Genomic DNA, 16,802 nt, shown 5'->3' with positions numbered 1-16,802 from the left:
CTCTCTCCCTCCCCCTCATGTTGAGCGGGAGTGGATGGAAACATTGAGTACCTTCAGCACATTTTTCACATTCCCCTATGGGGGTCTCAGCCCCCTTACACACACACACACACACACATCTCACCTGGTGGTAAACTCAGTAGCACGGTAGGGGTTCAGTGAAGCGAATGTTAGACTCAGAGAATACTGCCAATGAATATACAGTACCCCAAATGTATACTGTACATTTGAAGAAAAATGCATCATAAAATGTATTAACCTTTCTCTTCACTCCCTGTTTTTCTGCTGCTCTGCTATTTCTTTCTCTCCTCTCACGCTCTCCCTCTCTCTCGCAGAAGTGTGTGTGTGTGTGGGGAGCAGTGAGGATGACGGAGTACAAGTTGGTGGTGGTGGGGGCAGGAGGTGTGGGGAAGAGTGCACTCACCATCCAGCTTATCCAGAACCACTTTGTGGATGAATACGACCCCACCATAGAGGTATGTGTACGTATGTGTCCAGAGCTTCTGTCCACATCTGCAGCTGATCACTGTGGGTGATGTCATGCGGATGTGGCCCCTCCCCTCCCCTGGTCTACAGTGAACGGATAGAGTAACCTAGTGTGACTCCGCTGGCTCGTTGGAGAGACCACTGTTCACTATGGCTGTGACGATACCAGTATCGCAGTATTTTTTTTTTAATAAAACACGAAGCAGACTACTCTTTGGTATTTTTAAAACCTGCTGTATGTAAAATAGTGTGTGATAGCTTGGAAAATAAATAAACGTGACTCTGGATGACATGTTGTTTCCAACATTAGGGATGTTTTCCTAAAACCACTTTGTGTTTTGTTTCCTTGCCATGACACTAACGGGTATTGCATTACTGGTATTGTCCCGTTCCTGCTGTTCACTACAAAAAAAACTCATGAACAAATATGCCACTCACTATCAATTCAATTCTCCAATTTGTTTAATTTTTTTTACTACACCGCTACTCCTAATGTCATTCCCCTCTGTTCACTATAAGAGAGGGAGAGAGAGTCTGTCTGATTTCTCCACTACCCTCTCTCTCTCCCCCTTTCTCTCTCTCTCGTTCTCACCACGCCCGCCTCTGGCCAGACAATGTCTTTTTTGTGTGTGTGCATTCCTGTCCCCTATGCACTAGCACACAAAGGCCCTGCACCACATGTTTGTGTCTGTGTGTTGGGACGCTAAGCATCTGCCCTGCTACTCTGCCCTTTTGATACCATTACCTCTTCCCTGGCCAGTCACACAGCATAGGAGTTTAGCGTATATATCAACCAGTACACTCTGTGTGTGTGTGTGTGTGTGTGTGTGTGTGTGTGTGTGTGTGTGTGTGTGTGTGTGTGTGTGTGTGAAAAACTAGGTCCCAGGCTCATGCTTCAGGCATATTTGAGATACGTGTTTAAATTGTTAGTTATTATATTGAACACGCATATTTTCTAGTATGTTAATTTAGTCAATAATGGAATTTATTTGCAAATAATTTGCAAAACCCAATCAGATTTCGACAGAAATATGGCTGAGACACAAAGACAATTTTAAGGAGAGGGGGTACAAAAATGGTCAGATTAATACCGCAATTGAGAAAATTCAAAACAAATCGAGACATGATCTCTTTCAATGACAGTCTCGCAAAAAGAAGTATTCTTGCATTCTAACTAGCCAAAGTGTTCAAAGTGCTTTGAACAAATTAAAGGAAACATTCTAAGATCTGATGACAGTATCGGTATTCTCGCGGGGCTCAGAGATCAATTAGGTGCAGGAACTCGACTTACCAAGTTGCGGCCCACTTTTTTTGGAAGTGAACCACTCGATTTTGTCCCTACGTTATATCGGGATCGAACATGTCACCGTTCCTAGAACGAGAGGCTGCCTGGATCTTTAATTTAAAGACCCTTGCTCCTCAAGGTCTCAACGTAGACTTGAAGTGTGATCTGAAGCCCATGTTGTGATTATTGGACTTTTGCTATTGTTATTGTTTGTTTTCTATGTGGCTAAATTGTATCTATGGTCGTATGCTATCCATTCATGTGTGTTTTTATGTTATTTTTATATCTGAGAATTAACCAATGATATCAGTCCACAACCGGCCATGTTTACAGATACCTGTGTGTGTCCTGTGACACTATATATACGTGTGACCTGCAGTGTTTGTCTTTATACCATGATGAAGACCGGTTGTCTGTCAACATTGGTTATTAAATTATTGCATCTGAGCTCCTAGAGTGTGCGGCTCTCCAGATTACAGCCATCTGAAACCTAACAAGGTGGCAGGTAGCCTAGCAGTTAATAAGAGCGTTGGGCCAGTAACCGACCGGTCGCTGGTTCAAATCACAGAGCCAACTAGATAAAAAATCGGTCTGTGCCCTTGAGCAAGGCACTTAACCCTAATTGCTCCTGTGCACACTTGGTTAAAGAATACCTAGGCAGCCTGTCTGTAGCAGTGTAACTGGAGGATGTCCCTCCCCCTGTTTTAGGACTCGTACAGGAAGCAGGTGGTGATTGACGGGGAGACGTGTCTGCTGGACATCCTGGACACTGCAGGTCAGGAGGAGTACAGCGCCATGAGGGACCAGTACATGAGGACAGGGGAGGGCTTCCTCTGTGTCTTCGCCATCAACAACACCAAGTCCTTCGAGGACATCCACCAGTACAGGTGTGTGTGTGTGTGTGTGTGTGTCAGGACAAAGGGTTATACAAAGCTATAAAAAAAAAAGCTTAGCCTGTGAATGAGGGGATTACAGCACGCTGTCAATTAAATCGATCCTGACTCAATTGGACCAGAGAGAGCAGTGTTAATTTCCTCAACAACCCTTTTCCTGACTAAAACTATGACGATAGAGAGATGAGATGCCCTTGAAAAATGAGAACTATAATAATTTTAATTGATAAATGTGGCAATTCCACTTGAAACTCAATTTCACATGATGCTCCTTTTCATGTTTTTTTCCCAATCTTAAGTGTTGAATCAAATGCGAGTTGCGGTAGCTTTTTTCATCATTCATGCTATTTTTTTAATATTAGGAGTACAGTAATACCAGGTCCTCCCCTAATACTATCCCTGCACCATTGAGAGCATCCTGACTAGTTGCGTCATAGCCTGGTACGGGAATTGCTCCTTCCACAACCATCCAGTAGGTGATGAAGACGGGTCAGTACATCACTGGGACTGGGCTCCCACCCATCCAGGACATCTACTTGAAACGGTGCCCGAGGAAGGCATGCAGCATCATCAAGGACCCCACACCCCAGCCACGAGCTGTTATCTTACCGTGGGGCAGACGATATCAGAGCATGAGGTCTGATACCAACAGGCTCAGACATTTTCTATCTACAAGCCAACAGACTGCTGAACAATTGAACTGGACTGACCACCTGTTCTGATTCTTTGCACCTTAGCACACATGCACACACTCACACAGATAGATATACACACACATCCATCTATCTATTCATCCATCTATACATACAGTTGAAGTCGGAAGCTGTATGTATAGATGCACCTTAGCCAAATACATTTAAACTCAGTTTTTCATAAATCCTGCCATTTTAATCCTAGTAAAAATTCCCTGTCTTAGGTCAGTTAGGATCACCACTTTATTTTAAGACTGTGAAATGTCAGAATAATAGTAGAGAGAATGATTTACTTCAGCTCTTATTTCTTTCATCACATTCCCAGTGGGTCAGAAGTTTACATACACTCAATTCGTATTTGGTAGCATTGCCTTTAAAATATTTAACTTGGGTCAATTGTTTCAGGGAGCCTTCCACAAGCTTCCCACAATAAGTTGGGGGAATTTTGGCCCATTCATCCTGACAGAGCTGGTGTAACTGAGTCAGGTGTGTAGGCCTCCTTGCTCGCACACGCTTTTTCAGTTCTGCCCACATATCTTCTGTAGGATTGAGGTCAGGGCTTTGTGATGGCCACTCCAATACCTTGACTTTGTGGTCCTTAAGCCATTTTGCCACAACTTTGGAAGTATGCTTGGGGTCATTGACCATTTGGAAGACCTATTTGCGACCAAGCTTTAACTGATGTCTTGAGATGTTGCTTCAATATATCCACATAATTTTCCTGCCTCATGAGGCCATCTATTTTGTGAAGTGCACCAGTCCCTACTGCAACAAAGCACCCCCACAGCATGATGCTGCCACCCCCGTAATTCACGGTTGGGATTGTGTTCTTCGGCTTGCAAGCCTCCCCCTTTTCCCTCCAAACATAACAATGGTCATTATGGCCAAACAGTTCTATTTTTGTTTCATCAGACCAGAGGACATTTCTCAAAAAATGACGATCTTTGTCCCCATGTGCAGTTGCAAACCATAGACTGGCTTTTTTTATGGCGGTTTTGGAGCAGTGGTTTCTTGCTGAGCGGCTTTTCAAGTTATGTCGATATAGGACTTGTTTTACTGTGGATATAGATACGTTTGTACCTGTTTCCTCCAGCATCTTCACAAGGTCCTTTGCTGTTTTTCTGGGGATTGATTTGCACTTTTCGCATAAACGCGTCTCCTTCCTGAGCGGTATGACGGCTGCGTGGTCCTATGGTGTTTATACTTGCGTACTATTGTTTGTACAGATGAACGTGGTCCCTTCAGGTATTTGGAAATTGCTCCCAAGGATGAACCAGACTTGTGGAGGTCTACAATTTATTTTCTGAGGTCTTGGCTGATTTCTTTTGATTTTCCCATGATGTCAAGCGAAGTGGCACTGAGTTTGAAGGTAGGCCTTGAAATACATCCACAGTTACACCTCCAATTGACTCAAATGATGTCAATTAGCCTATCAGAAGTTTCTAAAGCCATGACATAATTTTCTGGAATTTTCCAAGCTGTTTAAATGCACAGTCAATTTAGTGTATGTGAACTTCTGACCCACTGGAATTATAAGTGAAATAATCTGTCTGTAAACAATTGTTGGAAATATTACTTGTGTCATGCATAAAGTAGATGTCCTAACCGACTTGCCAAAACGATAGTTTGTTAACCTTTCTAGCGCAGGCGTTCCGCTAGCGGAACCCCTCAACAACATTTTGCTGAAAAGGCAGCGCACGACATTCAAAAATATTTTTTTGAATTATGTAACTTTCACACATTAACAAGTCAAATACAGCAAATGAAAGAGAGAATTCTTGTTAATCTACCCATCGTGTCCGATTTCAAAAAGGCTTTACAGCGAAAGCACAACATAGGATTATGTTAGGTCAGAGCCAAGTCACAAAAACACACAGCCATTTTTCCAGCCAAAGATAGGAGTCACAAAAAGCAGAAATATAGATCAAATTAATCACTAACCTTTGATCTTCATCAGATGACACTCCTAGGACATCATGTTACACAATACATGTATGTTTTGTTCGATAATGTGCATATTTATATCCAAAAACCTCAGTTTACATTGGCGCTTTACGTGCAATAATGTTTTGATTACAAAACATCTGGTGATTTTGCAGATAGCCACATCAAATCCCAGAAATACTCATAATAAACATTGATACAAGTGTTATTCACAGAATTAAAGATAGACTTCTCCTTAATGCAACCACTGTGTCAGATTTCTTTTTTAAACAATCTGAGTACGGCGCTGAGCCCAATCCAGCCAAAAATATCCGCCATGTTGGAGTCAACAGAAGTTAGAAATAACATTATAAATATTCACTTACCTTTGATGATCTTCATCAGAATGCACTCCCAGGAATCCCAGTTCAACAATGACTGATTTGTTCCATAAAGTCCATAATTTATGTCCAAATAGCCACTTGTTGTTAGCGTGTTCAGCCCAGTAATCCATCTTCATGATTGTTCTCAGGTTTTCGCCTGCCATATGAGTTTCAGGGTGGAATATTCTAATCATTCATATGAACATATAAATCTCATTAACAATCCACCCTTAATGACTAAATAATGCACACTGATACCTCATATACAATCTGGAAACTTAAAGGGTATCTAAGATTAATTCAAACCAATACATGTATGTACTTTCGATATTCATCGGTTGAATAATGTTGAAGTTGATGATCTAGAAAGAGACCCAGTTCCCAACTTACAATTTAGTGTTGGGTGACCATTCAAAACTTAGTTTCCTAGTCGGAGCTTGTTTTTTCCCAAGTTCTCAGTTGTCTTGAACTCATTTCAGTCAGATTTCTCAGTTCCGAATTTCCCAGTTGTTTTGAGCGCGGCAGAAATCATGCTGGATTGACAGAAGTGGGACGACACACCCACTCCACTGAATAGCAGGCTAGTGATTGCTTTGCAATGCTTGCAGTTAGCTACTGATGACTTCCAAACAATTCATTGTCGAATTTGCGATTTCCAACTTGTTGTGTAATGTTTATGGCGATGAGCACCGGGAACGTTTTATCTAGAATTTCTCTTCGTTATTTCACTTCATATGACAAGGATTGAAAAGGATTTGCCAGTAGATTGTCGACTTGATTCATGATGATGACCACTAGCTAAGATTTTGAAAGTATGATGTTGACATAAGTACTGCTAGGTGATGAAGGTAAATCAAGGGGGTAATTATATAAATCTGACCCATTACCCTCGGTCTCCTCACACGGTCACACAATCATCTGACTGGCTGTTTTAGTGGTGAGCTCATGTTCCCTGCCTTTCCCGTCCATCTCCATAGACATTGAGCATGCGCATCCCAGGTTGTCTTTATTTTCACAGCATGACCGTGGATAAAGACAGCCTGGAATGCCACCACAACTCCTCCACCTGGTGTTAGCTGTCCTGCCTGTGACTGTGCTGAGTTACGGACACAGAGAGGTGGATAGATCTGACCCACTCCCCTCACACGCTCACACTCCCCTGGCCTGCTAGCTGGATGGCTGCTGGAGAGATGAGGTCATACTGTTTGCTGCCCACCTGCCTGCTGTCCACCTCCCTCCAGTGCTGCACAGCCAGGCCTGCTCCTCTGGGTCATAGAGCCCCTTGTTTGTCTGACTGGTGATGTTTATGGAGGGAAGGAGAGGGAGGTAGGATCCTATACAGAAGGGTGAAAGGACCCATGAACACTGAGCTCCTTCATTGGGAATTGATTATGGCAACTTTACATAATACATTAGTTGTGGAAATACTTTGCCAGTCGCATAGTGTTTGCCTAGAGGGCGGCAGGTAGCCTAGCGATTGAGCGTTAAGCCAGTAACCGAATGGTCGCTCGTTCGAATCCTACGTGAAAAATCTATCAACGTGCCCTTGAGAAAGGCACCCTAATTCCTCCTGTAAGTCGTTCTGTATAAGAGGTTCTGCTAAATGACAACAACAAAAAATACGTAAAATGTTTACAGTCACCATGACGAGGTTCTCCATGGCTGCAAGTGCATACCACTCTACTACAAGGTATTGCCATTACACCAGTAATTCTACTGGTAGTTCTTCTGGTATACGGTTTATGTAATGTGGAGTACTGTCCTCATTCCTGTAAACGAAGGTTAAAAGAGAAACCAATTAGACCAAGTAAGGGACTGACCAGTGTCTTTCTGTCCTCCTGTAGGGAACAGATCAAGCGTGTGAAGGACTCTGACGACGTACCGATGGTGCTGGTGGGTAATAAATGTGACCTCCCGGCGTGTACCGTGGACACGCGGCAAGCCCAGGAACTGGCCCGCAGCTATGGAATTCCCTACATTGAGACCTCGGCCAAGACACGACAGGTACACTTCCACACACATTGTCTCGTTTCGACCATTGCAAATTTTCTATTGGTTGCATCCGATGTGATTGCCGTTTCCATGGTGATACCGATCCGACTTTGAAAAGCTCAAGATTTGAGATGTAATTTATTTTCATTCATTTGTTTTCAGTGTTAAATAACTGCTCAAACAAATATAGAGAAAAGTCATGTTGTTGATGGCCATGTTTACGAGCTTGGTAATATGTAATGCCCACTTTGCAGATTGATGTAGTTCTGAAGGTGTATGTGTGTTTGCAGGGGGTAGAGGATGCCTTCTACACACTAGTCAGAGAGATCAGGCAACACAAGCTGAGGAAGCTCAACCCTCCTGACGAGAGCGGGCAGGACTGCATGAGCTGCCGCTGTGTGGTGTCTTGATGGAGGTCGGTCATAGACTCAGCCCATTACCAACTTTATCGCAAGCAGGGATGGGCACAAATGACAAAATACAGTTACATTACAAAATACAAGTATTATGATTTGATTTTGTGTCTGATTTAAAATGCATTTTAAAATACATTTGCAAGTAGCTGGCCCGTACAGCAACAACATTCTCAGTAACGGTTACAGAAATGTTTTACTTGCTATTACAACTGCGACCTGGCCAAGATAAAAGCAAAGCAGTGCGACAAAAACAACAGAGTTACACATAAGCAAGTGTACAGTCAATAACAGAGAAGATCTATGTACTGTGTGTGCAAATGTAGAAGAGTAGGGAGGTAGGCAATAAATAGGCCATAGAGGCGAAAATAATTACAATTTAGCATTAATACTGGAGTGATAGATGTGTAGATGATGATGTGCAAGTAGAGATACTGGGGTGCAAAGGAGCAAGAGAGTAAGTAATAATATGGCGATGAGGTAGCTGGGTGTGCTATTTACAGATTGGCTGTGTTCAAGTACAGTGATCTGTAAGCTGCTCAGACAGCTGATACTTAAAGATAGAGAGGGAGATATAAGACTCCAGCTTCAGAGATTTTTGCAATTTGTTTGTCATTAGCATTAGAGAACTGGAAGGAAAGGCGGCCAAAGGAAGTGTTGGCTTTGGGGATGACCAGTGCAATATACCTGCTGGAGCGTGTGCTACGGGTGGATGTTGCTATGGTGACCAGTGAGCTGAGATGTGGCTGAGCTTTACCTAGCAAAGATTTATAGATGACCTGGAGCCAGTGGGTTTGGCGATGGACATGTAGTGAGGGCCAGCCAACGAGAACATACAGATCGCAGTGGTGGGTAGTATATGGGGTTTTGGTGATGAATGGATGGCACTATGATAGACTGCATCCAATTTGCTGAGTAGAGTGTTGGGGTCTATTTTGTAAATGACATCTCCGAAGTCAAGGATTGGTAGGATAGTCAGTTTTACGAGGGTATGTTTGGCGGCATGAGTGAAGGAGGCTTAGTTGCGAAATAGGAAGCCGATTCTAGATTTAATTTTGGATTGGAGATGTGAGTCTTTAAGGAGAGTTTACAGTCTAACCAGACACCTAGGTATTTGTAGCTGTCCACATATTCTAGGTCAGTTGTTATTGTTTATCTATCTTAGTTGAACACACTTGACTGTAAGTCACTGTGGTTAAGAATTTCTGGTAAATAACCTAAATGTGTATGTGAAAATGAACTGCAAAGCACACTGTATTATTATTTGGCCTTGTTTTGGGGCGGAGCTCATTAGAATAATACTCAGCATGCTTTGCAGTTGTTTGTTTTTACATTTATATTTAATTCATTTAGCAGACACTTTGATCACACCATAGTCGAATGCATCTGGTTACAAAATCATTGTAGTGTAGTTCATCCCAGTGTAATACAAAATACTCAAAAGTAATTTAAATACTGCCCATATCTGATCTCAAGAATAATCAAGAACATAGTTTATTTGGCACAGCCAGAAGAGGACTGGCCCCCCTCAGAGCCTGGTTCCTCTCTAGGTTTCTTTCTAGGTTCCTGCCTTTCTAGGTTTTTCACAACCACTATGCTTCTGCATTGCTTGCTCATTGGGGTTTTAGGCTGGGTATCTCTATAGTACTTTGTGACAACTGCCAATTTGTTAAAATTACTTTAAAATACATTTGATTCATTTATTCACAGCAGAGACACTGAGTCCTTACACAATGTCTTAATAATTTATCCTTCTCTCCCACAGCTCACCAATTTGCGGTGAGGAGTGGACCTATGGCGCATAGTGGCAGCATGGACTTGAAGACTGACGGTGGAAGCTGAAACGACAACAACAAACTTTGAAACTAAAGAGGACGGTCAAAGAAAGGCAGAGCAAGCAGATGTATCACCAAGCTATCTGTGTACCGTAGACATTTGGGAGAGGAGTACCTTGCCCCTGCCAGGCTGTGCCATGCTAGTCTCGTCTAGACTAGGCTTTCTGTCCCCTCTTTTTGAGTCCATGTCTGCCAGAGCAACACCACTAATGACTGTTTTTCTCCAGTGTGATCATGCCGAGCATCTCCAATGAGTTCCTGCGAAGTTATTGTTTAACAGTCTCAACACTGGTTTTAAAGGGGGGGGGGGTCACCAACCCCTGGTGAGTCCCCCCCACCACCTCCTCACGCCTCAAAACACAGATTTTACATTTGACCCCGTGAAAAGAGTGGACAGTAGTTGCCTAATTAACCTCCCCCAGCCTCCCTGTTCTACTCTAGAGGGGCTCTGCAGAAACCTTATTATTATGGATACAAGTAGGGGACATGAGAGCATGATACAAGACACACCACATAGGAATGGTGCCTTTTTTTACGGTTAGTCCAGCCGTCGAACCAAACTTTATTTTCTTCTTAAACACATTGTTTTTGCTATGTGATTTTTGTTGTGATTGAAGGTGGTCATGCTCAGCGCTGTAAAGTAAGTCAGGATGTTTATTTTGTGTGATGGGAGGTTGCCATTTTAAGACCTGTCTTGGGTGGAGAAGTGAGTGATACATGAGTGATGTTTTACTTTCTGTTGCCTTCAAGGTTGGGCTGAATTGTGGTTGGAGGCTGGGAGACTAAAGTCAATGCTTGGTCCATGCAGTGCCATTTTATTTATCATGGAATGGTTATGCAGTGAAAGATTCTTGCACAGCTTTTCAAGGAAGTTGAACAAAATATGCTTTGAGCTTGATTACCGGTGGCATTAATGTCTTTCAAGTTCCTTTGCTTAAATGACTTCATGGTGTTTAGTATAGTTTGCCAGTTGTAGATGGCAGGTATCAGTCTTCCCTGGGTTTTTATTAAGGCTCAGGAAATAGGAATTACTCACCTTTTTGATCCTGGAACATAAGATAGAATGACAATTTCAATTTCACAGATTGTAATGCACAAGACCTGCCTTAAATTACTGCTAATATGCGGTATAAAACTGGTTGTTTGGCCACAGTAACCTTCTCTCTCATTCTACTCACTATTACCGCCTCAGAAAGATATTTGGTTCCCCGAGAAGATAATTTGATTTAAGATAGTCATGTCTGAGCCAACTTCTATTGAAAGAAAAGTCAGCGGGAAAAAAAATCTTCATTTCAGGGGTTCTCGTAATATTTCTCAATATTGAATGGCGTAGGTAGGACTACTAGCTCTTGTGCTCTCTACAACACTAACATCAGCATATGGCTGACAATACAGGTGAACACTGCTTGGTCCTGTTTAACTTGCCTTATTTGTTAGCTAGTACTTCATGCCTTGTACATGTTAGAGCAGTAAGTTTGTCAGAAGCAAGTGTTTCTGTGGTGGTCTGTGTCTGCTTTCCTCTGTGGATAACTGTTGTTGTGAATGACTTCTGGCGATTGGAGAATGTTTTCCTCATGTCTGGAGGGACAAACAAACTCTGAAACACTCCAACCAGATGTGGTTTTGTACTGCATGCCCTGTCTGAATAGTTAGATTGTTTGTGTTTTAGTCCAAACTAAGTATGTTAAATGACTCCAATCTTAATTCATTAAGTGTTCTGTTTTTTTTTTTTTACCTTAAAAGGGCCACTTTATTTCGATTATCTCCTCTTGTTTTTGAAGGTACTTATCCCCACAGTTCAGCCACAGTGACCCAGTAGAACATTGTGATGCCTCATTAGACTTCTGTCAAAGCCAAGTCAACACCCCTTGACCTCTTGTATAGAAGACAGACCTAAATGTTGGAAAATAATTTTTAATTTTTTTTTTCTAGAAATGCTTAAGTTCACTCTGACTTTTTGCTGCTATCATACATGTGAGTGGTGTTCCTTAGTATACGTACAGTACGTGCTCTTGTATGTGATTTTCCAGGAGCCCCCCCCCCCTCCAACAAACACTCTGCTGAGTTACCCCCTATCTTGCCTGAACACAATAACACCTGTTGGCATATAAGGGCTTTTTAACCTGCACCCTCTACCTTGAGAGGGCCCTGCAGTCAGGCAAGACTCCCCCAGATCCTGTCACCTTTCCTGGTTTGCTACCCTTCATATGACCCCTTGGATCCAGGGAATGGACAAACTGTCATGGAGGTGGGCTGTGGTCGAAGGATGAAGACACTGCGCACAGGCTTGGTACCGTAACCTCATGACAGCCGCTACACTTATTCTGGCTCTGTCTGGATATAACCTCTCCACTGCATTGTGTGGACCACAGATTATATTCTGGAGCTCTGAGGGATTCCAAGACAGGGACGATGTTGACCTTGTATAGGTTAATTCTCAACAAAAAAAAATGTGGTGGGGGGGTCAAACTGATCAAACTGTGAAAAAAGATGCATTTTTAACAGAAAATATTGTTCTATTAATATATGGCACTCCATAACCGTATAAAGTAAATCTGTTCTGTACTTTGAAAAATAAATAACCAATCTTAAATCTTTGTCCACATAGTGATCTACTGGGTAACGTTAAACAAATCAGACATGCTATGTAACTTGTGTATCAGGTGGACCTCTGGTGATAGAAGACATGTACTGTACAGTTGTCTGAACTATAGTTGCCAGTAATATGCCAGTTCATTATTTTCTACCATTTCCCTTCCCTTGTCTGTCTGTACTATATTGTACACTGACTGACAGGCAGTGATGGACACACATCTAACTGGACATCAGTTGTCGTCAAGAGGAATACAAGACCAGCAGGCCACTGGTAATCATGTCTGAAAGGAGGGGAGAGTTTTGGGGACAAAAACATGAACATTGGGGGGGTTTGCCCAAGTACTGAAATCACATAAAGGGCTTGCTTCTCCCTGTAAAACTGTAGTTTGAACAAGCGAGAGAGGACGTGGGTTTGGAAGTTTGATTGTGAAAATATCAACTGTTTGAACTATTTAAGATGTATTTACTCTAACAAAATAGCAAATGTACAGCAGGGCAGGAATAAAGATGTCAAGATAAACTCATTCACCTGACTGACTGTAGTTATTTTAGCTACCATCTCTCATCTCCCCCTCAGTCCTTCCCTCTCTCCAGGATAAAATATTCATGTAAATACTATGAACACCACATTTGTTTTTAGTGCAAAAACAAGGAACTATTTATCCACGTAATTTAAGTGTGCAAATCACAGTAACAAACTGAATTGATAGCACAGGTTACAGAGTTAAGAATATGTAAAATGCACAAAAATGCAATACACTATCACAAAATCTCTCTTAATCTGGATAAAGGTGATGTAATTTATCCCGGTGACCCAAATTCTAGTCTAGCCTACACCCTTTCCAGTGAGTGAAATGTTTTTTTTTTCTCTCCACAAGAGGGCACAAAAGCTCTTTCAGATGGAATGTGATGATCATAATTGTGTTTTTCAGTTAAAATAATAACCAAGGCTGTGTTTACACTGCTACCCTAAGGACCCAAATCAGATTTTTTCTCCCCTGGTTGTCCACACAAAATTTTACATGTGACCCATATTTATATTTTAGTCAGTCACAGGGCGTGTTCCTCTGCCCAGGCGTTGCTGACTCCTGACAGATCTTACAACGCCTGGATAGGTATTTTATGTATTAGCTAACTATATAGGGCTCCGGAGTTGCACAGCGGTCTCATGCACTGCACCTCAGTGCTAGAGGTGTCACTACAGACCCTGGTTTGAAACCAGGCTGTATCACAACCAGCTGTGATTGGGAGTCCTATAAGGCGGCGCACAATTGGCCCAACGTTGTCTGGGTTAGGGTTTGACCGGGGTAGGCCGTCATTGTAAATAAGAATTTGTTCTTAACTGACTTGCCTATTAAATAAAGGATAAATAAATATGTGCTAGAAATCTGTCAGTCGATGAGCAGGGGAACACGACCACACTGATGCGGCCTCTGAGTCCTTAGGAAACTATGCAGTATTATATGTATTATTTCTTACATTGTTACCCCCAGGAAATCTTGTCTCATTACTTACAGCCGGGAAGAGCTCTTGGATATAAGAGCAAAGTCAACTTACCAACATTACGACCAGGAATACGACTTTCCAGAAGTGGATCCTCTGTTGGACCACCACCCAGGACAATGGATCTTATTCCAGAAGCCGACCCAAAACAACGGCGCCACAGACGGAGCGGCCTCCTGGTGAGGCTTTGTAGACGTGCACATCTCCCACCGCTCCCGAGTATACTACTCGCCAATGTCCAGTCTTGACAACAAGGTATATGAAATTCGAGAAAGGGTTGCCTTTCAGAGAGACATCAGAGATTGTAATGTTCTCTGTTTCACGGAAACATGGCTTTCTCGGGATATGTTGTCTGAATCGGTTCAGCCACCGGGCTTCTCCATGCATCACGTCAACAGAGATAAACACCTCTCTGGGAAGAGGAAGGGTGGGGGTGTATGCTTCATGATTAATGACTCAAGGTGTAATCATAACAGCATACAGGAACTCAAGTCCTTCTGCTCACCCGACTTTCTTATTACCTCCCAGGAGAATTCTCTTCAGTTATCGCTACAGCTGTGTACATTCCCCCTCACGCAGACACCACGACGGCCCTCAAGAAATTTCGATGTAAACTGGAAACCATATATCCTGAGGCTGCATTTATTGTAGCTGGGAATTTAAACAAGGCAAATGTGAGAATAAGGTTACCTAAATTCTATGAGCATATTGATTGCAGTACTTGCGTTGGTAATACACTCAATCACTGCAACTCTAACTTCCGCGATGCATACAAAGCCCTCTCCCGACCTCCCTTCGGCAAATCCAACCACAACGCCATCTTGCTCCTACCGTCTTATAGGCAGAAACTTAAACAGGATGTACCAGTGACTAGAACCATTCAACGCTGGTCTGACCAATTGGAATCCACGCTTTTGATTACGTGGACTGGGATATGATCCAGTCGGATATGTTCCGGTCGCACAAAACTAAAAGCTCGAACCACCGCATTTAACCATTGAAAGAGGTCTGGGAATGTGGCTGAATATAAACAGTGTAGTTATTCCCTCCGCAAGGAAATCAAACAAGTGAAATCCCGGTGCAGGGACAAAGTGGAGTCAATTCAATGGCTTAGACATGAGACGTATATGGTAGGGTCCACAGGAAATCACGGACTACAAAAAGAAAAGCAGGCACGTCACGCACACCGACGTCACACTTCCAGACAAACTAAACACCTTCTTTGCCCGCTTTGAGGATAATACAGTGCCACCGTCACGGCCCACTAACAAGAACTACGCCCCTCCCTCTCCTCCTCCGTGGCCGACGTGAGTAAAACATTTAAACGCCTTCTGCGTCCTCAGAGAATGTGCAGACCAGCTGGCTGGTGTGTTTACGAACATATTCAATCACTCCCTATCTCATTCTGCTGTCCTCACATGCTTCAAGATGGCCGCCATTGTTCCTGTACCCAAGAAGACAAAGATAACTGAACGACTATCGCCCCATAGCACTCACTTCTGTCATCATGAATTGCTTTGAGAGACTAGTCAAGAATCATATCACCTTCACCTTACCGGCCACCCTAGACCCACTTTAGTTTGCATACCGCCCCTCAGGTCCACAGACGATGCAATCACCATCACACTGCACACTGCCCTATCCCATCTGGACAAGAGGATTACCTATGTAAGAATGCTGTTCATTGACTACAGCTCAGCATTCAACACCATAGTACCCTCCAAGCTCATCATCAAGCTGGAGTCCCTGGGTCTCAACCCTTCCCTGTGCAATTGGGTCCTGGACTTTCTGACTGGCTGCCCCCAGGTGGTGAAGGAATGAAACAACATCTCCACTTCGTTGACCCTCAACACTGGGGCCCAACAAGGGTGTGTGCTCAGCCCCCTCCTGTACTCCTTGTTCACCCACGACTGTGTGGCCATGCACGCCTCCAACTCAATCATCAAGTTTGACGTACACAACATTAGTGTGCGTGATCACCAACAATGACAAGACAGCCTACAGGGAGGAGGTGAGTGCACTCGGAGTGTGGTGTCAGGAAAACAACCTCTCACTCAACATCAACAAAACAAAGGAGATGATTGTGGACTTCAGGAAACAGCAGAGGGAGCACCCCCCTATCAAAGGGACAGCAGTGGAGAAGGTGGAAAGTTTTAAGTTCCTCGGCATACACATCACAAACTGAAATATCCATCCACAGACGGTGTGGTGAAGAAGGCGCAACAGCCCCTCTTCAACCTCAGGAGGCTGTAGAAATTTTGCTTGTCACCCAAAACCCTGAAACTTTTACAGATGCATAATCGAGAGCATTCTGTTGGACTGTATCACAGCCTGGTATGGCTACTGCAAGGCTCTCAACTGCCCTCAACTGCAAGGCTCTCCAGAGGGTGGCACGGTCTGCACAATGCATCACCTGGGGCAAACTACCTTCCCTCTATGACGCCTGCAGCACCCGATGTCACAGGAAAGCCAGAAAGATCATCAAGGACAACAACCATCTGAGCCACTGCCTGTTCACACCGCTACCATCCAGAAGGTGAGGTCAGTGCAGGTGCATCAAAGCTGGGACTGAGAGACTGAAAAACAGCTATCAAGTCAATCAGGCTGCGAAACAGAAATCACTAACTCAGAGAGGCTGCTGCCTACATTGAGACCTAATCCCTGGCCACTTACTTATATCACATGTACAGTTGAAGTCGGAAGTTTACATACACTTCAGTTGGAGTCATTATAACTAGTTTTTCAACCACTCCACAAATTTCTTGTTAACTATAGTTTTGGCAAGTCGGTTAAGACATCTAC

General features: G+C 43.2%; 1 protein-coding gene across 1 annotated transcript in view; it reads left to right on the top strand.

The window, feature by feature from the left end:
• Positions 1–13,023, top strand: part of LOC109889479 (GTPase HRas-like) — a 36,300-nt gene extending 23,277 nt beyond the window's left edge. Inside the window, exons 2-6 of the mRNA XM_020480921.2 lie at positions 336–476; positions 2,480–2,658; positions 7,507–7,666; positions 7,945–8,069; positions 9,833–13,023. Coding sequence (XP_020336510.1) covers positions 366–476; positions 2,480–2,658; positions 7,507–7,666; positions 7,945–8,064 — 570 coding nt within the window. The 5' untranslated portion in view covers positions 336–365 and the 3' untranslated portion in view covers positions 8,065–8,069; positions 9,833–13,023. The remainder of the gene's footprint in view (positions 1–335; positions 477–2,479; positions 2,659–7,506; positions 7,667–7,944; positions 8,070–9,832) is intronic.
• Positions 13,024–16,802: the final 3,779 nt, after the last annotated feature.

The sequence above is a fragment of the Oncorhynchus kisutch genome, linkage group LG4 (genome assembly GCF_002021735.2).
Source record: "Oncorhynchus kisutch isolate 150728-3 linkage group LG4, Okis_V2, whole genome shotgun sequence".
Taxonomy (NCBI): domain Eukaryota; kingdom Metazoa; phylum Chordata; class Actinopteri; order Salmoniformes; family Salmonidae; genus Oncorhynchus; species Oncorhynchus kisutch.
Note: the sequence above shows the minus strand (reverse complement) of the source record. Positions and strands in the feature narration are given on the sequence as shown.